At 38.4% G+C, this 24,879-nt stretch overlaps 1 protein-coding gene across 2 annotated transcripts in view; it reads right to left on the bottom strand.

The window, feature by feature from the left end:
• Positions 1-22,537, bottom strand: part of shisal1a (shisa like 1a) — a 37,432-nt gene extending 14,895 nt beyond the window's left edge. For both annotated transcript variants that reach the window (XM_053650232.1, XM_053650231.1), the window contains exons 1-3: positions 22,454-22,537; positions 9,108-9,280; positions 1,932-2,145 (exon numbers count right to left, since the gene is read on the bottom strand). In XM_053650232.1, coding sequence (XP_053506207.1) covers positions 1,932-2,145; positions 9,108-9,174 — 281 coding nt within the window. In that variant the 5' untranslated portion in view covers positions 9,175-9,280; positions 22,454-22,537. The remainder of the gene's footprint in view (positions 1-1,931; positions 2,146-9,107; positions 9,281-22,453) is intronic.
• Positions 22,538-24,879: the final 2,342 nt, after the last annotated feature.

Here is a 24,879-nt window from a genome sequence, read left to right on the forward strand (position 1 = left end):
CTTCACAAAGCATAGACAAGGACACTTGGAAAGGCATCAACAGAGCTAATATTAGGCTGGCACATTCTGAATAGTCACAGTACAAAAAACAACAACAACAACTAACTATTCTCCACTATAGTCAGAAAATGTGATGAAAACTATTTTTATGTGAAAGCAAATCATACTCTGCATACATATAAATGTCCCATCTTTAGACAGCTGGCAGGATAAACAAGTTACAATAGCATCCAGGAGAGAAACGTCTATATATCTCTACACCAGCTTCATTGCTACTCAGCCTGCAGGCATGCATTTGGCCTTATTTTTGAACTTGTTAAATGGGAAAATCTACACCATTTGCATATTATGCATATCATAACCCAGCAAAGTGGAGTTCACAAACCAGACCAAAAAAACCTGAAAAAGTGCCTTCAGGGTGCGTTAACATATGATACGGCGTACACATTGTTCAAGGGTCTTGATTTGATGCGTCTGCGTATTTTTGAGCAATCCCTTCAACAGCCTGCATAATGAAGTAGGCTATTCATTATAAAATTCTGCTTATATTACGTGAGATGTAATAAACATTTTATACTTAATCAAGCCCACACTCTTAGTGGTTAGCACGTTCGCCTCACACCTGCAGGGTCAGGGGTTCGATTCCCACCGTGACCCTGTGTGTGCGGAGTTTGCATGTTCTCCCCGGGTACTCCGGTTTCCTCCCCCAGTCCAAAGACATGCATGGTAGGCTGATTGGCATGTCTAAAGTGTCCGTAGTGTATGAATGGGTGTGTGAATGTGTATGTGATTGTGCCCTGCGATGGATTGGCACCCTGTCCAGGGTGTACCCCGCCTTGTGCCCCATGCTCCCTGGGATACTCTCCAGGTTTCCCCGTGACCCTGAAAAGGATAAAGCGGCATAGAGGATGGATGGATGGATGGATAAAGCCCACACTGCCTCTCCTGAAAAAGTATCTTCCTCCTAATTTTGAATCAGGAGAGGCTAAAGGGGTTTAAAAATACATGCTTATTCAAAGTACAGGCTAAGATTTCACAAGCTAATATGCTAGCAGACTACCGTACTAGCATGTAAGCCAGTGCTAATACTACTGTATCCGCACTGACTTCATGTAAATGAACACCTCTCTCTCTCTCTCTCTCTCTCTCTCTCTCTCTCTCTCTCTCTCTCTCTCTCTGTGATGATTTAACACAGTGCATTTCCTGGCCAATTTAGTTTCAAAGCTGCAGATATGAGTAACTTGGTATAGTGGAGAACCCAGGATTCAAAAACACACTGGAATTACAGAAAGCTACTTGACTTCAGTCACACCTCATTGAGATTGGCACCAGGAGATTTGCCAGAGTCTTAGATTCAACACCAAATTAGGACTTTTTTTTTTTTTTTAAAAAAGGTGTTAAGAAAAAAAGTCAGTTAACACATAAAGAAAAAGAAAAAGAAAAAGTTTTCCCTTTTCCAGTGAACTAAACGTTTGGGCTAGTCTCAGGTCTTTTTGTGTGTGCTGTTTTGGAGAACTATGTGGTTGGAAATCTTTTTTGCTGAAACATGGTAACTTTCCCCACCTGTGAAAGCTTGGTTAGAGAACTAATGTTGAATTTTGTTGGATTCTAACACACAGCTTTGGTTTTGTGTTACATGGTGCTGAATGGATCACACAAACACAAGACACATATTCAGGCAGTGCTTAACTTTGCTGTATCAAAAGCGTATCATACTGAGACATCACATTATTATCGTATAAATTTCTTGTGTACATTTTGTGTAACATCACACCACTACATGAAATGACAAGATTCGGTAAGATAATATTAAGTGTTAAGTGTTTTCTTCATAACTTTAGCTCAGCTTCATGTTTTTTTGGGCTGCACTATAGTATGTTGCATCAGTTTAAAATGAAATTGTCTAAGTTACTGGTACTTTTCTTACTCACTTGTGAGCGAAACCGTCAGAGGCGGTGGTGAGGTTGAGCTGCATGATGCCCTGGAACTCGGTCTCGTTGCAGCAGTACTTGAAAGCTGTGTTGTTGTGGTGACAGCAGAACATATACGTCTTGTTGTCAGAGAGGCGAGGGCAGTGGAAGCCGAAGTGATATCGCCCTTTGTGGTCAGAGTAGGGCTCGCAAACTCGGAAGTGTGCTGAAAGAGCTGCTCAAAGAAAGACAATACAAAGAGGGTTAGGTTGAAGACGTTTGAGGTCTTCCTTAATTTGAACATATGAAGTCTTTCCGAGTAATGTGTAACAGAATTGCGGTTTCTGGGGATGCTTTATTTCACATTTGAACATATGCAAGTTAAATCCAAGTGAAATATAATAAATAAAAGATCATGTCACTTGCCTGTACACATGCATTTGATCTCTTTAGTAGATCATAAAATACATAGCAAGCATTAATGTACTGGCCTAGACAGATCAGTCTGCTATGTTCAGTCTATATTAAAATAAATGTGCAACATGTGATGAGTATGGTTTACTTCAAAAATAAATGGCCAGTCTGATTGTCTTGAACATACAGGGCACATGTTCTTCAGATGTCTTTTACTAAATAATGGAAGAAAAACTTACAACTCAGTGTTCAATACAAGTCCATGTCTTTGCATGTCTTACATCTGGGAATCTTCTTTCTGGTTTTTTTTTTTTTCTTCCCCCCATATCATATCATAAATCAGTTTTTGCTTATATAGGACAGGATGCAATGTAGTACCTCATGCAATTATACACAGGGCACCATTACAGATTTTTTTTATTGCATCATTAGATATTATGAATGATCATCTATTGCTTGCCCTTCACCATACAATATTGTAGCCCGTTCAGACAAACATGAAGTAGTCCTGACATCGGTAATTACACAGAACTGACAAATCCTGACCGATCTGTCAAACGCTGTCATATCTGATATGGCAAAGATGAGCACCTTTGTCCGTTCTTCTGCCTTTCATATGCGGTATATATGTTTGCTATTGAGTCTGAATGCAACCTCAGCTGCTTGCCTCCAAGATCATATCTGGCTTTTAACAGGAGGAGTGCAGACATGCCATCATTTGCATATAGATTAGAACCGTAAGAGTATGGCGGACAGATAAATTGGCTAGACAGAAGAACTCACTCAGGCCCTCTGCCAGTAAAGAGATCTTTTTATTTATTAAAATTTTTTTTTTTTTACAGTAATATGTTGTATGTTTTAGACTGTAAATAAGGACGCTTCGATTCTTTGTCTATCTACTATTGTGCTTATCTACTATAGAACCGAAACTCATGTTAAGTAAGTAATAAAACACTTCAGCACATAATGGTATAGGAAAATAATCAATGACAGGGTGTGATGCCTTACCAGTGGCTTTCCCGTAACAGCACATCCTGAAATGTTTTATTCCACATATACCACAGCAATTGGCCAACATTTTTTAAAAAATTATTAACGAATGATATGCCGTACTTATTATCTGTTTTATCTCTTACAGTTACTGTTGTTGAACATCCATAAAAGAAGTCAGTTCCTGTTATCACTTACATTACAGCAGCAGCACTCTCTCTCTTTCTCTTTCACTCTCTCTCGCTCTCTCTCTCTCTCTCTCTCCTTCTCTTGAAGGTAATAAGACTGAAAATTGCAGCTTGTCATGTTAAAAACCACCAATTCCTCTGTCCTAAAGACTTTCCCATGCTGGAAAACTTAAAAGTTACAGCTTTACCTCTGACTGTTACAAGGCGCTGATACTGGAGACTCCTTCCAAAAAAAACCAAAACGTTAAATAAACATCTCCTCACAGAAATTTTGTCATATCATCAACAGCACATTTTTAAGAAGTTATTCGGAGTGTCCTCTGAATAAATAAAGCCCTGTGTAAGTTGTTTACTATAGAAGCAATAACAAATTAAACCACTGCATTAATGTTAAACCTGTGATTTGCCTTGCAGCCAACACTACTGTCAGAGCTGCTGTTATAGAAAATGATGAATGGAGGATTTAATAGTACCGTGGTATAATGTTCGTTAACAACCAGAATAACTGAAGTCAGACGTAGACATAATGCAAATCTGTTACACAGTGGTTAAAAATAAAAGATGCAGGAATGTTACAAAAAAAAAAAAACAACAACAAACAAACAAACAAACAAAAAAAACCTTCAGAAACATCTTCAACTGCTTTGCATATCTTTCTGTCATGAAACCTTGCTAAATGTGTTTGGATTTTCAGTCAAGTGACTTTCCTAGGGAAAACTGGGGCACCCTAAAAATATGGGACATTAACTATGGAGAATAAATACACAAAATTATACACACTGCACATATTTATACAGTACATAAACACCATGGAAATATTATTACTTTTTTTTTTTTTTTTTTTAAAAAGGGGGGTTCTGTAATAAATGACAAATCTTTGTCAAATCCAGCCATGCCTCTCTTATAACGTAAACAAAAACAGTAAAAAGTAACTCATATTAAAAAAAATCATTCTTCTTTTGTTAAAATGAACAGGAAAGGTATGTGGTGTGCATTACTACATTGCATTGCCTAAGTACAATAAAAATCAGCTGCTAATACACAGAGAAATGAAAACAGATTATTCCTAAACACATATTTAGAGAATGACATCAAACCAGAGCAATATTCCAAAAATGATATTATGGGAATGTATAATGAAGAAATGATTACATTACGAACCAAAACAACAAATTTCATGCCCGCATTTGACCCCGTGTTAACGAAGCCCAATACCTGTGTGCCCGGGCATACCGAGGGGTTGTTAATGGTCGTAATAAATTAGTGTTGATAGACGCGAGAGCCAAAGAGCCCTGCAGGAGCACCTCTGACCCCATAAAGAGCCTTGAATAGCAGGGGAAGTTATTTGGCAGCACCTCAGCTGTGTCTCCATCAACCAAACAGGCAAGAAGTCAAGCCGTAATACAAGGTTCTCATATTTAGGGGGAAGAAAAGAACAGAAGGAGAAAGCCAGGCATATGAAATGAAAACCACCTGTTGAGCCTTGTTTTTCTTCTACTATGGCAGCAAAACCCAATCAATGTGTTTTGATTTTTGTTTGCTGCATTATTAGCATTGTGCAGTGTTTTGGTGCTATCAGCACGACCAGCGCTTGTGTTCACTTCTCACATAATGGCGCGAATGCTAAATGAGTGTTTCTCCAGCGGGTGCCTGGGTACAGAGACACCTGCCTGACAGCCAGCTCAAATACCTGTCTCTATCTCTCTCCATGGTAACCGCTCTGATGTGTGTTTCATTCAGAGAGCTGGCTAGCAGTGCAGTTAGACACATGCTGAAGTGATTTAGCAGGTAACAACTGAACCCCCCCACCACCACCACCCCCACCCCCCACCCCCATACTACCGCCTACACCCTCCTGTACCTTCCCCCATCTATTTAAAACTGAATTTGGCACATTCACCAGAGCACGTCCTGCTTCTTCAATCCACTTCCTCTCACGCAAAATTTGTAGGGATTGTCACGAGCAGCAGTGATTTCTTTGAACCACTTCGAGCTACAAAGAAGTAAAATCATATACTCTGTAACCCTATCTTTACCCGAACCTTACCATTTAAAACTTTAAAAACGCTTCATAAAGGCTGTCAAATTCATCATAATTTTGAATAATAGGATCGTATTGCTTTTCTGGACTGCCTCAGTCATCATGCTTACACTGGATCGCAAAAAAGTGCAACCTGACCACAGATGTATAACTGTTATGGTATTGTGAGGTACTTTAATACCTCTTATGAAAAACAATAAAGGCAAGGAAAGGGACTAAATTTAGTGATTTTATCCTTGGTTTTGGATTTGTTTTTGGCAGCATGTATAATCTACCAAATGTTTTTATGTATGTATATTAATGTCTACTCAGTTCAGGAAGAGACTCATTTTGGATGGGCCTAGTGCTTCATTAAACCTAGACGCAAGGTTCTGGTTGGCTCACTGGGTTTATAGAGGTTAAATCTTCTCATGAGACTTTTGGCCAACACGGAGACTCAGCATGTGTTTCCTGGCAAGACACTTTGGGCGTGTAAATCAACCTGGTTATGATTTTATAATAATGGCAGATTGTGTTGCCTTTTTTTTTTTTTTTTTTGCTTATAATAACTGGCTGACTGACTGTGAGAGAGATTTTCTTTTAAAAGATATTAAATAATCACAGATGTTCGAAAATACTCCTTGTCCTCAAATGACTTGGTATAATTGTGTCCATCTATGTTCCAATTACCATGTCTGCCTCTGGAAAAATATAGGAGATGTGATATCGCAGGCTTTTCATGGCAATGAAGAACCATAGTCTTGGAAAGAGTCTGTTTCATTGATTACGTTGTATCCCAGGTTGGTGTAATGTACAGGATAAATGAGTTGCTCATATTTTTGGGTGATAGAATTGTCTGTTACTGAGCTTTATTGAAATTAGCAGTGCTATTTTAACCATACCTATTGAAATCTTGCTTGCTGTAGTTGTGTATCATTTCCTAACTGCGGTCAGATGCACTTTTTTCTGCTTCACCTCATTTCAGGGTTAACTCAATTTTTAAAACATATAAGAGAACTTTTACACCTCTCACACTCTATATAGAAGGCTAACCCTTATCATTAATTCATTAATTCATTAACCTCTTTAGCATTGCTGGATCTGGAGCCTATCCCAGGAATACACCCAGGATAGGAATGTACTCCATTACAGGGCACCATGCACACACACTCATTCACACCTAGGAGAATTTAGCATAGCCGGTCCTTCTACATGCATGCTTTTGGGAACTGGTAGCTAAATCATATGGTAAATCACTGGTTCTAACTGTGGTACTCTCATTTGATCATTTTTGGCATGTCTCTGCACACTAGGCTTGTTGCGTGGAACTGAATAAGAGTAATTAAGAGCAATTAGGTAAGCTAACCGCAGTAATTTCCTAAAGCACCACTTGATAATCTGTCCTGTGGTCTAACAGTGTTTTCAGCATGCCCTTGTTGACTTGTTCGTGTCCTATATTAGGTCAAGTTGAGTTTGTTAGATCCTGCTGGCTTACGTGACTATCGTCCAAACCTTTCACTCAAACAGGTGTCCACAAACTGTTGGTCATATAGTGTATCTGTTTAGTACTGCAAATATCCATATCTGCATATACAGTCATGTGAAAAAAATAAGTATACCTCATGGAAATTGTTGGGTTTTTGACATATTTGAACAAGCAAAAAATTTTAAACTATATCTTTGAAACAGTGCCTGTTAATGAAGTTGATATACTTGAACAAAACCACAAGGAAAATTAACCTTTGCAATCATTTATTCAACAGAAATATCAATCGATGAGATATTCATCTGTGGAAAAAGTGGCTAGTATTGCCCCCTTTCGCAGAAGCTTGTATTGCCCCCTTTAGCAGGAATAACTTCTTGCCGGCATTTTGCATAATTGTCCACCAGGCTTGCTGGAATTTTTTGACCACTCTTCCATGCAATATTCTTTCAGTTGAAAGATGTTTGAGGGTTTTCTTGCATGTACTGCTCGTTTCAAATCCCCCCACAACATTTCAATAGGATTCAAATCCGGGATTTGACTCGGCCATTCCTCAATTTCTTCTTTTTGAGACATTCCTTGGTGGATTTGCTCGTGTGCTTAGGAACATTATCCTGTCGAAAGGTCCACTTTCGGTTCAACTTCCACTTTCGGACAGATGGCCTCACATTATCTTCAATTACTCTTTGATATGATGCAGAATTCATAGTTGAATCAATGAATGTAAGCTGTCCAGTCCCTGAGGCAGCGAAGCAACCCCAAACCATAACATTTCCACCACCATGCTTCACAGTTGGTATGAGGTGCTTCTCCTGAAAAGCTGTCGTTGGTCTGCACCAAACATGTCTGCTGTTACTGTGACCAAACAACTCTCTTTGATCTTTGATTCGTCTGTCCAGAGCACATTATTCCAAAAGGTCTAGTCTTTGCCTGTATGCTCACTGGCAAACTGTAGTCTTACAAAGGCTTTTTCCTGGCACGCCTCCCATGCAGGTCAAATTTGTGCAATCTCTTTCTTTTTGTGATGCATGCACTGTGACACCAACAGTTGCAAGACTTACTAGCAGATACCGTGACGAAATTCTGGGGCTCTTGGAGATTTCTTTTTACATCAGACGGTCTGCTCTTGTGGTGAATTCGCTGGGACGGCCAATCCTGGACAAATTGGCAGTCGTTTGAAACTGTTGCCATTTGTAGAGGATTTTCATTACAGTGGAATGATGTATTTCTTTTTAAATCCCTTGCCAGATTCATAGGCATCCACAACCTTTTTTCTGAAGGTCTTACAGAACTCTTTAGATCTTTAGATGATGACACCACCCACCTCAATAGCAAAGGGAACACCAGACACTAGATATGAGAGGGGTAAAAATAAGACAGGTTCCACCTGTACTCCCTAAGCAGGTTCTAATCACTGGCACACAATCTTGAACACCTGATTCTAATTAGATGGATTTGAAGGCGTGATAAATGTAGGGGTGTACTTACTTCTTTTTTTGTTGTAAATGATCTGCTTTTTGTTTAAATTGTGAAGATGACTACAAAACGTCAATTTTATGTGTCATTTGATAGCGTGTATTACCTTTATTAATAGGTACGGTTCCAAAGATGTTCAAATGTTTGCTTGTCCAAACACACTGGGAAAAAATAGGTAGAAACACCAGCACTGCCAGTGTGGTCTATGAATTCTAATTGGTCTCAACTAGAGAAGTATGTGGGACTGTTATTTAATCCCACTCACAAAGTTATTATTTTTGTCTGGACCTGCCAGTGATATTTTTTAATGAATGTAGTTGGTACTACTGTATTTCCCAAAATATAAACAAACTAGTAGCTTGATGTTTTTTTTTTTTTTTTTTTTTGCTGTGTCCCAGTGGATCCTTTCTGGTGCACTTTAAAAAAAAAGAAAAAAAAAACCAATTCCAAATAATGTACGTGTATTTGTTTACAATACCTGTGTACACATGACAACTGCTAGAAACCTCAATGTAAGTAGTTGGAATCTTCAGTAATTAGCATGCAAGTTAGCTAACTAGCATATTATTTATTTAAAAATAAGCTCTCATGTTCTCGTTTGTGGGTAGATCCCCAGCGGCGCTCACCTGCAGTGGAGAGCAGGAGGAAGATGATGGCCAGGGTGTTGGAGGACCAGTGGCCTCGCATGATCATCTCTCTGTCCTCATGAAGAAAAGAAGTGCGCAGGAGAGAGAAGGGGGTGTGACCTAACACACACGTACTGCTTTCTTTCGTCTGCTTACACTTGCCATGCTGCAAACTGTTAAAAAGAAACAAAGACATACAGTATACTGCATGTGTACAGGTAATAACTTGCTCCTGATATGTAGCCGAAAGAGTCCGAAGAAAGGTTAATAATAAGATGGACGAGGTGAAAGAGCTCAGAAACACAAGAGAAGCAGTTCAGCAGTTTAAGTATAAACAGAGTTCTACACAACTTCAGCTTTATTTAAACTCCATGTAGTTACAATTACCGCTTGTTTTATACCTGTTATGTTTAAGAACATTCTTGTATGATCATTACCACACTCTGTCTCTCTCAGCTTTAGTCCAGGAATATATTTTGTAGTTTGCTTTCTGCCAACATTTAGCTCAGCTGTGCTCTGGCCAAGAAAATAAAGGTACTCCAGCTGTCATCCAGGTCATTAAATTGTCTAGTAGCTGTAAGTCAACAGGTCTGAAACTCGCTATGACCTCTAAGAATTTTTGCATCTCATCTGAACTATTGAACTCCATCAGATGACTGGCAAAAAGTCTTCAAGATTATACCACAAGATTATACCAGGTGCTTCGACTTACAACTACATGACATCAGGTATATATTTTTTTTCTTTGTCAGGTTGCTTAGGGAACCTTTCTTTAGTTCAAATATTTTCTCCTGTTAGAAATAAAAACATCATTCTGTCTACCTGACCAAAATGGGGGTCTATAATTGTTTGACCTTTTCAGACAGCTTACATCTGCAGTGTCTGAGCATTTCCTATTAATGTCGGCTGTCCTGAGAACGTACCAACCAGCTCACAAACGCATCCAACTAAAATAAAGAGAGGGTCTAATAGAGGGCCTCACTACAATGACATGAAGCAGTGTTTCCTATTTTATAAAATCATTTATCAGTGATGTTGCTACTATATGCAAATTGATAGATTTTAAATAATTTGTAGGAAAGTGTAAAAGTGTGTAGTTTTTTTTTTTTTTTTTTAAAGAAGTGGTTTTATGGTAGTAAAATGACATTTCAGATCAATCCGTTCATTTGATTTAATCAAATCTATTTATATTAGACAATTTTTTTCAATAGTGTAAATGTTATATATATATATATATATATATATATATATATATATATATATATATATATATATATATATATATATGTATATATATATATATATATTGCCTCTTGTTCGGTTTAATTGATTAGAATGAGCTAAAGTAACACAATTTTTGAACATGTGGTCCAACTTAATTTCATTGTGTTCACTCCACCTAATATATTTAAAACTTTTATATATATTTAAAATTTACTTAATTCATATGTGTTCAAACTACATGAATCATTTTTGTTGACATAACCAACTGGGCAGTGGATCTGTAGTTCCCAGCATGCTTTGCAAGGGACTGCATTAGGAGAGTAAATTTAGGGATTAAGTGTTATTTTATGTGTTTTTCAGTAAAGGGAAAGGCATGTTAGTGTTTAAGGTTCAGCTATGATGGACATTTGAAGGAGCTTCTGTAATGTTTTTGAATTCTGTGTTTTGTGCTGAAGAGTGGCGCTTGTGCTTAGGCTGTGGACATTCAGTGATCTCTACTAATATCAGTACTGACACCAGTCTTTTCTTATTTGTTCATTATATACATTGTGAAAAATAATTAAACCTGAGTAAATTAATTAAAAATAAATAAGTTGGGCCTACATAAGAAAATTTAGCTTGACAAATGTTATAGTAATAGTAATAGTGATTAATTTACTCTAGTAAATTAATTAAACATACTAGAGTAAATGAATTTGACCTAAACCAACTAAATTGTGCTGACCCGACTAAACTGATTTATTTTGAATGAACTAAATTAAATTGTGTAAAAACGTTCTTCGATTAAATTAAGTAAGAGTAATGAATTCATTTTTTGAGTGTACAGTACATACTGTTTTTTTTTTTTGCTGTTGTTGTTTTTTTTTTTTTTTAAAAGAAGCAATTATCAAGAACTATTGAATGAAATTCTTTATCTGTAATTTTGTTGTTCAAACAGATTTAGATATGAATATGTCTAAAAATTTGCAGGATTCAATAAAACTTTGTTTTTTAAGACACATCTTAAATCCTTGGAGAATGATAAGTTTGCAGTGATGCAGTACATTTGACAAATGTTACATATAGAGGAAAATAAAACCCCACCAGGCTGTGAGGCTGACTTTACACCGTTGGATGCTTTGATATTTGTACTGTATGCATTCATGGACAAGCGGAGTTGTATTGGTCTGGTTAAAACAAGCTCTGGGGGCCATAAATTTGCTTCCACAAAACAGGTTGAGGTTTCACAGTTAGGAAACTCCTGTTTAAAGTAACTTGCTGCAATTAAATGGTTAGGCTAGCTGATTTGTTCGCTTGCTAAGTCTAGCTACTACTAGATACACAGCTGTTTCAGCTTATCAGCAAACAAAAGTAACTGTCACAGCTTGTTGCTGGCAGCAGTTGATGGAGTCAGTTGATGAAGTCACTGTTAACACACCTGGGATCTGGATGTTTGCCTTGTATTACCATCTGAACTGTCTCTGATTGCTATATGACAAGGTGCCAACAGTGGCAAGGTATATTTTTAGTATTAGTGTTTGCTTTTCCTTCAGTGCCAGATGGAATAAACATAGTCCGATAAAAGAACGACTATTAGATATGTATGTAATTTCCTTCAAAATCCGACTTTGGTTCAGACATGAGAAAAAATGAGCTCTATAAAAGTTCTGTAAATATGAATAAGTAACTTTGATAATATTGTTGAACTTATATGAATTTCATCAGATGCATTGTCTACATTAACCACATTAACCAGAAAAGCATGAACAAGAAGCAGTCTGGTGTGAAGCCCAAAGTTCTTGCTTACTGCAAATTTTGCAGGCCTGGATGAAGACGAGAGTAGCCTTAGCCATGTAATGACAATATTTAATGAGCGGGAAAAAAAAATGTTGAGCTTCCTTAGAATTCTCATTTGAGACCTTTGGGGCATTTGTGTGTGTGTGTGTGTGTAAAGTAAGAGTAATTATCTGCTTCTACTTTATTAAAAATCTATATTAGTGTGAAATAAGCGAAAGTGTCCATTTTCCTAAAAGATTGTTTACTTTAATATTTAGAGTATGTAAATTTTCCCTCATGGTAAATGACTGTAATTTGCTGGTTTTCACCTGTCACTCCTTCAACCGGTGATGTATATTAAACATCTCATCCCAACTTTTGGAGCCACGCTTAATAATGAACCAAATAATGAGCATTGAATAAAATATATCAGGTTATTTCAAACATTTAAAAATCTAGTGAAAATAAAACGAACACCAAATTCATTTCTTTCTAAAATATTTAGCTACAGCGTATATTTTGTTTGGGACAAGGTGACTTGTTTTAATTTAAAAAAAAAAAAAAAGAGAAATTTTACATCAAATCTCATGGCCCTTGATTTCATTCCTCTAATAAATATGATATATAAAACAACCAGGTGAAAGGAAAAAAACCAGTATCACACTCACAGCTGTGCACACATACACCACATATCTTGTGCATTTAAAAACGACAACTATATTACTATATCATAAATCTACTAACATTAAAAGTGATAAAGAGTTACTACTGGATCAACTGTCCACCCATTGCTAAGTAGTGAACATGACAGTTAAAGAGGGTTTAAAGTAAAGTCGAGCTTTTAGTTAACAATGATGAGAATCCCAGTGGTTTCTCTGAGCTGATATGCTCTGGAAAACACAGAGACTGTAAACAGAGAACAATGGTTCCAGTCACAATAAAACTCCTACCTATCAGATACATTATTCCCAGACAGTGAGAGAGTGGAGGCAAACATAAAAGATGATTTGCTTTTATGGTTCTTTCCCAACACATATACCGTTATTGTTCCATTTCCACCCAGTCAGTTCAAAGAAAAGCTCACTCTCTGAGGTGAACCATAAAACTCTTACCACGTAATACTTTATAGGATTTTGCAAAGATAGGTACATAAATAAATATATAAATATAGTAACAGAGAGTACATCTCTGCAGAGTTAAAGCTTTGTGTCGGAGAGCTGTATTTAGCTAATGTGAGAAAAACTCTGACAACAACAACAACAACAAAAAAATAACGTAATATTAAATTGACTTAAAATTTTTTTACGGCTGGAGCCTATCCCAGGGAACTCGAGGAACAAGGCAGGGGACACCCTGGACAGGGTGCCAACCCATCGCAGGACACAATCACACAGACACACATTCACACGCTACGGACAATTTGGAAATGCCAATCAGCCTACAAGGCATGATACACGTCTTTGGACTGGGGGAGGAAACCCGGAGGAAACCCCCAACCCTGGAGGTGTAAGCCAAACGTGCTAAACACTAAGCCACTGTGCCCCCTTACAAATTTGATTTATATTATCTAAATAGTTTTACATCTTTACAAAAACGTAAAGTATTCAAGGAAGGTAATACAAGAGGTGAAAGTGAAGATCTGCCCTAGTGAGAACTGCGAACTCAAACAGAGCTCAACCAGTGAATTTTAAACCATCTTAATCTTCTTAAATTCTTAACACTGTTCTTAACAGCATGCGTTTGTGACTTTTCCGTATTTAAATTGTAGTATTGTAATGGAAGGCAGTTCTATTTATGTATTTATTTTCTTCATTTTATTGTGCAAAGTGCCTTTTTAATTTGAATTTGCCAATCCCTCCCAACCCTCAAGCTAGCTCAGCTCATCATATGACTTCAAACAACCAGGCAGGGTGAAGCCAGCCAGAACCTCAACACATTGAGGCTTGAGGCAGATGGGCTACAACAGCAGACCACACTGGGTTTCAGTCCTGTCAGCCTCAGACAGGAATATGAGTATACACAGGCTCACAAAACCAGATAGCTGGAAAAACCGCAACTGTCCAGTTTCAAGGCCCACTGTAGCTTCAGATTCTTGTTCTTGCCCGACAGGACTGGAAATTGATGTGGTCTTCCGCTGTTCTAGCCCATCCACCTCAATGTTACGCATTTAGTGCGTTCTGAGATGCTTTTCTGCTCAGTACATTTGTAAAGAGTGATTATTTGAGTTGGCCATCCTTTCAGCTCCTCCTGATCGCTCCCATTGACTAGGTGTTTCCACCAGCCGAACTGCCACTCAGTGGTTGTTTTTTGTCCTTGACCATTCTGTGTAAACTCTACAGACCATTGTGTTTGACTGTTGTATTTCTGAAATACCCATACACCAACAACCATGCCACAGTCAATGTCACTGAGATCACATTGTCTTTCCCCATTCTGATGTCTGATGTGAACATTACCTGAACCTGGCTGATTTGGATAATTAATGTTACGGATGTCCAGATGTTCCTATTAAATTGGCCGGGTCGGTAAGTGTATGAATAATTCCATGGGATTAGCAAGAAAAAGAAAAAAAAACATGTTTCTGTAGGCCTACAAAAATCGTTGAGTAGATAGTTTTCTACTAATAAAATGAAGGAATATAATATGGAATACTTGTCTGCAGTGTGTCAGAGAAGTGGAGCTCGTGGTTGCGTATTGTAATAAAACTCTTCATATAAATTTGGGATAATTGATGATTGACGATGTAGAAACATCAGACGGGAGACAAGCATGCTTCGGCAGGGATTCTGAGTTTGATGTACTAGTAGAAGTAAATAAAATCGTCTGAGCAGATGTCCTCAGATACATGTGGAGCACAAACCCTTGATGGGAAACATCTCAGCGAGAAAAGCAGATGTGTGTTCCTCTATGACAGTGAGTGATTCCACAAGGGACATCTACTGCCTAATGCATGCTGTACGCTTCATGTCACTCTGAGAAGGTGTGTGTGTGTGTGTGTGTGTGTGTAACAGAAAGACAGTGTGGCAAAAAGGGAGTGGTATGATGCAATAGTTTTAATGAGTAGTATTCTCACTGCAGCTCAGAGGATCTTTCTATCTCATTGTCCATTCTTCCTCTCTCTCTCTCTCTGAGTAAGTGTCAATCATTTCCTTTTCCTCTATCACTCCCTCCATTAACCCCACACTGTCAGTGGCTCTGTGTTCAGTTTACAGCTACACTAACAACCCTTGCACTCCGAGTCGACTGTCTGCCATAACGCATCACCATGCCAAACCACCCCCATCATCCTGTTAAAGCTCTCAAAGGAAACTCATTAGCAGTAATAAACATGAAGAACATAGAAATCCTCGCGCTAATGATCCCATCTCACACTCACGCCTACATAGTGGTCAGTTGTTGGTCAAATTGTTATATCTCACAAACACCAAAAAGTAAGAAAAGTGACAGGAGAGGCTGGCAAATTAAGATTCTTTGAAGTTATGCAGCTTTACTAATAAATCAATTAGATTTCATTTATTGGTCAATTTAAAAAAAAAAAAAAAATTAAAATAAATAAATAAATAAATAAAGGTCAGTATAAGTTAGAGGATCGTAATCATATCAAGAGAAGAGTTCTGGTAGTGTTTATTTCTGCAGCACTCGTTCTTGGCCTGTTAGTACCTCATGGTCCGCTGTGAATTTGGACATCTGCTGTGTGTCTCGGATGCAAACCAACCCTCTGCTTTTATATGCTAAAAAGAGAAAACACAAACAAATGGCACACAATAATGTTCCACGCACACGAGACCCGCAGCACGCTGTTACCTTGGAAACACACCGAGAGATAAAGAAAGCAAAGTATTTTATTTTTAACTACAGTGATTATGATCTCTTTTGTGGTGATGAAGACAAGACACTCGAGTTTGAACTCTGGATACGACGGGCCAAATTGGCGTCACATCAGGGGCTAATTTTTTATTTTTTTTTAAACAGTGAACAGCATCTGTAAGCCAGTGTTTTATAGAGGAAAAAAAAAAAAAGAGAGAAAAAAAAACAATTCAGTACAGGTAGTATAGAACAATATTGTGATATAGTAAGTGCGGGGAGGGTAATATAGTGAAAATATTGTTAGTGTGGTGAAAAAGTCAACCATGCCTCAACCATGAAGCTGATAGTCTTATAGAAGATGACACTGGGTCATAATAAAAATAAGGTCATAATAATAATAAGAAGAAGAAGCCTTTATTTGTCACATATACATTACAGTGCAGAGAAATTATTTTCTTTGCATATCCCAGTTTGTTAGGAAGTTGGGGTCAGAGATGATACAGCGCCCCTGGAGTACAGAGGGTTAAGGGCCTTGCTCAAGGGCCCAACAGTGGCAGCTTGACAGTGCTGGGGGTTGAAGCCTTTCTGAACCTTCTGATCAGTAACCCAGAGCTTTAACCGTTGAGCCACCACTGCCGTAATCTTATCCTATCTAGTGTGTTGAAGTCTAAATACCTACAAATATTTGATTGTAATTTCATATTTAGGCACGTGGAATGGTTTACAATCAGAATTCATAAAAGGTTTGTAGTTGTAAAAGTAAATCCTTACTACTGGTCCATTGTGGTCAATAAACACTTCTACAGTTCCCTTAAACGGGCAACTCAACCGGCGGGTAGACGTCCATGACTCCTAATCTGAAGGGTGAATTGGAAAAATAAATAAATAAATAAATAAATAAATAAATAAATCACTGAAGTGCTGTTAAATGTGTTCCAATTAGTAAGAATTAATGGAAATATATATATATATATATATATATATATATATATATATATATATATATATATATATATATACATTTCCTCAAGTATTTAATTGTGGGACTGTTCATGGGTTAATAACTTGTACATGTTAAAACTATGTAAATCATTTCCAGAACTGATTCATCAGCATCTGAACAAACGCTGTCTCCCAATCAAAGGCTGAGCAATGTTAAGCCACCCTCTCAATCAGTTGTTTTACTGATTACGATCCTGTTATTGATGCTACATGTAGGTTAGCATTTAAACTCCACTGAAGTAATCCTTCCTTATGTAACCTCCAACTATGACAAAACTATTAAATGTCTTTGGTATCGTGTAGTAGTACAGTGAAAAGCCTGTCTCATTTACTGTACCTATAATATTGGCTGTATTTAAAATGCACCCTATGTATGAAGATTTAAACAATTGTTTTTAATTTTCTTTTTTAATCCAGTCTTAACAAGTGAAAATATCCAGTATAAGTAGTACAGAAAATGGATGGATGGATGGATGGATGGATGGATGGAAGTGAAAATATCTTTAAAATTGATCTAATAGTTCTAATTATGAGATTATTACAGATTATGGATTATATAAATCAATTGTACATTTATCCAGCCTTGATTCGTTTCAAGCTTTAAATTTTCTTATTTTCATGCCAGATAATTTTGCTACATTCTAGAATCAATGCATAAAATCCGATAAATAATCTGCCATTTATCTGCCAATTCTGCGTGTTGAATACAGCATAAACAATTTCTGTATACTTATTACATTTTTTTTTATTTAAAAAAAAAAAAAGGTTCTTTGGTTTGTGCCACTGAGGGAACCCTGTAAGTTTCTATACAGAACCCCACAAAGAGGGCTTCTCTATTAAAGAGGGAGTTTTTGTTTTTTTTTGTTTTTTTACCCAGGAGCTAAGAATGATGAATTATTCCTTGAAGAAGAACTTTAAGGCTCTTTCAACAGCTCTTTCATTAGCGTGTCCTTGGATGCAAAATGGCATTTATGGAGTGTTCCGAAGAGAGCTGTGCACATGCTGGACAAAACACTGTCTGCTCCTTGTCTCAAGGCCACACTGGAAATGTGTGCACGACTGAACAAGAAACAGACAGACAAAGAGACAGAAAGAGTGCTGAGGAATGGAGGGAATAAGAATAGAGGAAAGGGTAAGAACATTAGAGATGTATCGAGGAGAGAGGAATGGACGAGGAAAACCAAGAACCAGGATGACAGTGGTGTGAACCCACATACCCCCCCCCCCAAAAAGAAGTATAGGTGATAATAAGCTCCTCCTTATCTGTCATGCAGTTACGCTACAGAGAATAAATTAATTAATACATTAACATTTAATATTATCATTTTTAAACAAGTCTCTACATTATCATAAGAAGACAAAGCAACTCTCTCTCTCTCTCTCTCTCTCTCTCTCTCTCTCACACACACACACACACACACACACAAGTGTTCCTAAACACACAGACAGTGTTCCTCTTCAGTGTTTTCCTATCAAACAGCTCCTCCACAGTTTTGCCACATGCTCGCAGCTCAAAAAAGCCCATCTAGATTCAAAACATCCGCAGGGCTGCACGCAAAGTCTCTCTGAATTTGAATAAGTCACTGTTTACCCCCTAAACTTGAAACAACAATGCACGAGAGCAACCGCAAAGTGGGAGAACACAGTATAATGGATGTTCTCTGCTTTCAAGCAACCAAAGATTGCTACAGTACAAAACATAAAAGGATCAGAACTGTCATTCGGCCAAACACAGATAAGGTCCAGAGCAGGTGATATATCTCCTTAATAGTCTTGGATGTCTATGGGATGTCCATGTCTTGGATGGACATACGCAGCGGTATCTAGTCTGTCTGAAACACATGAATCACTAGAGATTTTTCATGCATTCATCCGAATTCACCCATTATAAACGGCTGAAAATGTCGACATAAACATAAGAGTGCTTAAACAGTACTGTATACAGTATCTATGACTATTAGACTATGACCTTACAAACAATCGAACACACATTTTCCTTTCAACGTCATGCTTTCGCTCGTATTTGTTCCGTCCGTCTCTCAAACTAAATGCAGTTCCTGGAAATATCTGACATCTTCTAGCCTCTCACGCTTAAACGTGAAACACTGATCAACATGTACCGATGAAGTGCTCTGCGCAGTGTGCAATTAATATCAGCGCTCTGGTTTTCATCAACAGTGCGCCTTCGGTAGGAGGGATTACACTGGGAATACCCTCAGATGTGTATCTGTTCGAGATAAGTGTCAGGCAGACCTAGTGGAGAAGCATTTGATGTAGCACATCTTTTATGCCATGTCGTCCTTTCTTTAAATATTATTGTTACCACTGCACAGTTCTTGCAAAACCAAAGAGCCAATAAACTCTTATTTTGTAGGCAAAACAAATCATGTTTAAGCGGTTACCTCCAGATCATCGTGGTTAGAGTTCGGTGCCAGGTTGTGAGGCTTAAGAGATCAGTAAAGCGAAAGGTACTTTCTGAAAGGGATGTACAGAATAAAGATAATCTAGTCGAGCAAATCTGAAATATCATTGTCTGTATAATTCCTATTACACTTAAATCTCTCTCTCTCTCTCTCTCTCTCTCTCTCTCTCTCATCAAAATGACTTTTTATTGCCTATCTGAGTGGATTTGTTTACTCTCACCCACTGTTCACCTCATCGGCTCTTAGTAATGCAAGAAAAATGGATGGCGTCTTAACCCTAATGCGCCACACGTTAGCAGAGTGTTCTTCATATTCGAGTCAGCTATTCACCACAGTGACCCAAAACAAAGCTCCAATATTCCACTGATCACAGTAGGTGAGTCTGTGAAAATGGCATCTTGACTGTTGTTTGCCGAGCTGCATTTGTGTTTGTAGCTATACGATACGTCATCAAACTACTACAATCACTTACCGGGAAAGCGTGGTGAGGAAAGTCTTTTCTCACGACTGACTTTTTTTTTTTTTTTCCAAGAAGGTTCAAAGAGGTTTGAAGCGAAGGTCTTTTTTGTTATGGCTCGCTCGTTCCTGGAGGCAAATCCTCCTGCTGTTTTAGTATGATGGCTGAAATATTACTCCTATTAATCCCTCTGTGCTTTTGTTCCCTTCCTAAATGCATTTCTCACCTAAGAGGAATGACATGCCATGCCTAAAATTAGTCGCCTAAATTTGGGCCCTAATTCTAAGAGAGATTTTTTTTTTTTTTTTTTTTTTTTCCACACGTCCTGACTGGACAATGTTTCAGAAGGGTCTGTGCCTGAATAAATATGACTTGTGAAAAATGTGCTTGGGAAAATTGAACTTGGAGTCCTTTAAAAAGTCTCAAAGTATATGGCCGAACTGCGGGTGCATTAAGCTCCGTCTGATTCACAGAGTCTGAAAGAACCCTTGGGAGAAAGCACTACTCTCACTTCATCTTAAAGTGCATCCTCTTCAGTGTGTTGACCCGGACTGCTCCCAGGAAACATGCTGGAGTTTGTTTTGGACTGCTAATGGCAGAACCACTCTGCAAACTGATACTTACTTCTAATTTCATTTGTTTTTCTTGTTTTTTTTTTTGTTCTACAAAGGGCTAAATCTCAATTGTGCTCAAATTCAGCGTCGGCTATCATATCATGCGCTGTGCTATTTCCATGCAACTTTTCAACTGCTAAAACAGCAAGAACGCTCAATAAACATAACAGAACAAAGATGCAGTAGAGATGCTATTGAAGATGTAATAAGACCCAGGAGAGACAGGAATTACCATTTAACAGCTGGTTCAGTGTGACCAGGTTGCACTGATTAGATTAGATTAATGAAACAGAAAATAGAAAATCTCCTCACATGCCACAGATCAAATCACTGTATGAAGTGCTGTAACTAAATGGTTTAATATGCAAGTACACTTTTTTTAACATGAGGATCATAACACTGACTTCTACCATATGATAAAATATCAAAGAGTCATATAAATAATATAGATTGTATAATTGGTTTTGATGTCTTCAGGGCTGTACAGATGTTTAGTTCGTTATTTGAACAGTGCACAAGATCAAGCTCCAGCGAAAAACGACATGCAAAATCATAGAAAGAGGGTGGCAATGAAAGGTTTTCCAACCAGCCATCCATCCATATTATATACCGCTTATCCTGCTGGGTCACGGGGAACCTGGAGCCTATCCCAGGGAGCATGGGGCACAGGGACATGACAGGACACAATCACATACACATTCACACACCCATTCATACACTACAGACACGCCAATCAAGCTACCATGCATGTGTTTGGACTAGGGGAGGAAACCGGAGTACCCGGAGGAAACCCCCGCAGCATGGGGAGAACACACAGGAATCAAACCCCCAACCTTGGAAGTGTGAGGCGAACGTGCTAACCGCTAATCCTCCGTGTACCCCGAAAGGTCTTCTTTATCCTTTAAACCTAAATGGCAATCCCTTATTGATGAGCTCTAGTGGCTATCACATGAGAGGACTACAGGAGACAACAGTCATCTGTCATCTGATGTTAGTTCAGAAGGCTCTTCTCTTCTCATTTGCACATTAAAACACAGACAAACAACAGGCTCTGCCATACTACCTGGAATATCTCTTTCATACACAGATTTTTAGTCTTAGCTGAATACAGAGATTCATTAGAGGCAGTGATTAAACTGGGATCAAACGCAGAATTTCAACTGAATTCGTTGAAAGCCATCTAGACACGGATCAAACGCAGGTTCTTCAGAATTCTACACTTGCTCATGTGTCCAAGTTTAGCATAATCTGCAGAACAAAAGGCAACTTTTTTTTGGTTTTCTAAGAGCCGATTGCGTTCTCCTGGGTGTCTCGTGTCAGGTTGATTGTGGCACTGGACAATAAACGACGTATTCGCTACGTTGCATTTACAGGGTTTCAGACAGACATTGCGATTTGTGTGCGTCTACAGTGTCTCAGGTGTCTCTGGTATGAGTGTGTGTTTCTCTAGCGTGGACACAAACGGGTGAAGTTGAACAGCTCTGGAAGAACCGCTTTAAAGTGAGAAATTTTCATCATTCAAGGCTCTGTTTCTCCATACTCGTGTTCCCATTAAGTTCGCACTACTCCTATCTCCAGTCTCAATCCATGCCCAGAGAGGAAAACGCACACAGACACACAAAGACAGCAATATGTAAATGCATATGTCCACATACATATGCAAAATCAAACACGTCCTTACTGTACCTTGGAAGCCACAAAGCTTTGTCGAGGCATCATTATATGTGTAATACAGTTTTGAACATTCAGTAGTAAAGCTTGGAAACTCTAAGCTCTGTTTAGTTAAGTTAAGCCAGTGACTGGATCAGAAGCAAGCAAATAATCCTACAAACTGATTACAAAGCAGATCAAATGATGCTTCATGTCAACAATATGACAAATAATGCATCAACATTTATAATGTAAGGCAAAAATGTGTGGTACGCACGAGGTCTTTAAATCTGCTTGGAGCAGAGGTGAAAAAACAAACAAACACTCAACACACACACACACACACAATAAAGTGAAGCAAAGTTTTTTTTTTAAAAGTTGTTTTTTTAATACAAAGCAGAAATGTGCTCTTACCCATGACTGAATAATGCTGGAGCCCGTGTTCCTCTTGGTTGTTTGTTTTTTTTCTTTGGAGAATCAGTCTGCAGCCTCGTGCAGCATATTGAACGTGTTCTTCACGCAGCCCGGATAGAGACAGTCCACTGCTGCACACGCACACACACACACATTCTACTGCTGCAGCAGCTGTGAAGTAAAAAGCAGTTAGGAGTGTGTGGGACATACAGAGTAAACAAGTGGAGAGAGAGAGAGAGAGAGAGAAAGAGAGAGAGAGGAGGAGAGCTGCACACTTCCTCTGCACTCAGTAATGCACCCACACTGGTATCACGGAGTGAGTGAGACAGAGAGAGGTATGGACTGATCCTGAGAGGAGAGAATAACTGAGAAGAGAGAGGGAGAGAGAGAGAGCACGTGTGTGTGTGTGTGAGTGTGTGTGTGAGAGAGAGAGAGAGTGAGAGAAAGCGAGAGAGAGAGAGGAGGGAGAGCGATCATCTGTGTGTGTATGGGGCTGTGCACATATATCTGTGTGTGTGTGTGTGTGTGTGTGTGTGTGTGTGCATTTTAATGCTTGGATATGGGTGTGATGGAGATGTGAGTGAGTGTTGGGACAAAAACCTCAGGACATCATTTTTGTCTACGTATAATAATATATAATAGCAGTATTTAGCTACAATATAACACAAGTCAATACTATACCACTGTTTGTGTGTGTGTGTGTGTGTGTGTGTGTGTGTGTGTGTGTGTTTTGATGTGCTCAGAATTAGTAATACATAAATAAGTAATGCAGCGCTTTACTATGTGTCACTTTTGGCACTCATTCTCCTACACACACACACACACACACACACACACACACACACACACACACACGCATCTTACTATCCTTGTAAGGACCTTCCACTGACACTAACCTCCGTTTTTTGAAAACCCAAACAAGCTATCTTTTTCTCAATGAAATCAACAAATGTCCCCATGAAGTCAAAACACACATCCTGGTCCCCACCAAGATACCAAAACATGAAACACATCAAGCCTTCTGGCCTGAAACATGCTTGAACATTCTTCTTACAGTCCATCCATTGCCATCACAGTCATGATTTAGTGTTTAAACATACAGTATACAATATACAATATACTACATGTAGATCCTGTAGTTCCTATTGGGGGAAAAACCTTTAGTTCCTATTGGGAAAAACCATACCTTACCAATACCTTGCACAGAAACATGCTACATGAACAGATTTGGTGTATATTTCAGATGCACTGGGTTTGATATCACGGTTTTAAATACTATAACTGTAATGAATGATATTGCATTCTTAATGATATTCTTCTATAATACTTATATAATAAGTATAATGTGATTGTCTTTAGGGATTTACATATGATTATAAATATTGCTGTCTTTCACTGTTTGGTGTTCTACACTAACAAAGTAAACCATGAAATGCAATCAGCATCCCCCCCCCCCCCCCCCCCCCCCCGGCAAATGTATAATTTATATTAACTTACGTACAGGAGAAAAACTAGACGTAATATTCTGCAAAAAAAAAAAAAAATGGTTCTACTACTTGCAATCTAAAACATCAACTCTTATTGAATCATCTCACAGACAATCTGCAGACTTCAACAGATTGGGTATTTATACATGACTGCCTTCTAGTGCAATTGCCGTTCGGCAGAGTGCCACCTATTGGACCCTCCTCAGTGTACTCTTCCATATAGTGCTCTAGAGTGGGCAGTGGTTAAGATGTTGGACTACAGATTGGTAGGTTGTGAGTTCACATCCCAGCCCTCCCAAGGTGCCACTGCTGGGCCCCTGAGCAAAACCTTTAACCCTCAACTGCTCAGCTGTATAAATGAGGTAAATCTAAGTCACTCTGGATAAGGGATTCTGCCAAATGCTATAAATGAATATGACTGCCTAAAGATTCATTGTTTTTCTCACCTGTGGGAAGCTTTTGTGTAGAACCATAAGATTTTCCATTTCAGAATTCCAAGTACAAGTCCTTTGGCAAACAAGGGCCCTTGAGGTAGAGCTTAAAAGACCGCTATCTTCCAAATCTGGGTCAAACACAGATCTAATAAAGTGGCAAGAGCAAAGCCAGAGGTCTGGGAGAATTTCTTGGAAGCAGGTAATGTAAATAATCAGCCCATCCCAAAGTCTTGCTTAAAATTACAATTGGTAATTGGTAGTAATTGATTAGGTAAAGTGGATAGGGCTGTGCTGTTGGAGGTACAGTACAGAGTAGATAGGGTAAGCGAGATGGAGAAACACAGGAGAAGGTAAGAACAAAGGTAGGATGAGAAGACAAAAGCTTTAAAGCTGTCAGAAAAACGCTCAAATATAATGGATATATTCTGCTTGGGGTTGGTGTGTAGAGGGTGTTGGGTGTTGTGTTATGGGGGCGATACTGCCAACAAGAGCTTCCTTTCCAACT

Source organism: Ictalurus furcatus, chromosome 19 (assembly GCF_023375685.1).
Source record: "Ictalurus furcatus strain D&B chromosome 19, Billie_1.0, whole genome shotgun sequence".
In the NCBI taxonomy this organism is placed as follows: Eukaryota; Metazoa; Chordata; class Actinopteri; order Siluriformes; family Ictaluridae; genus Ictalurus; species Ictalurus furcatus.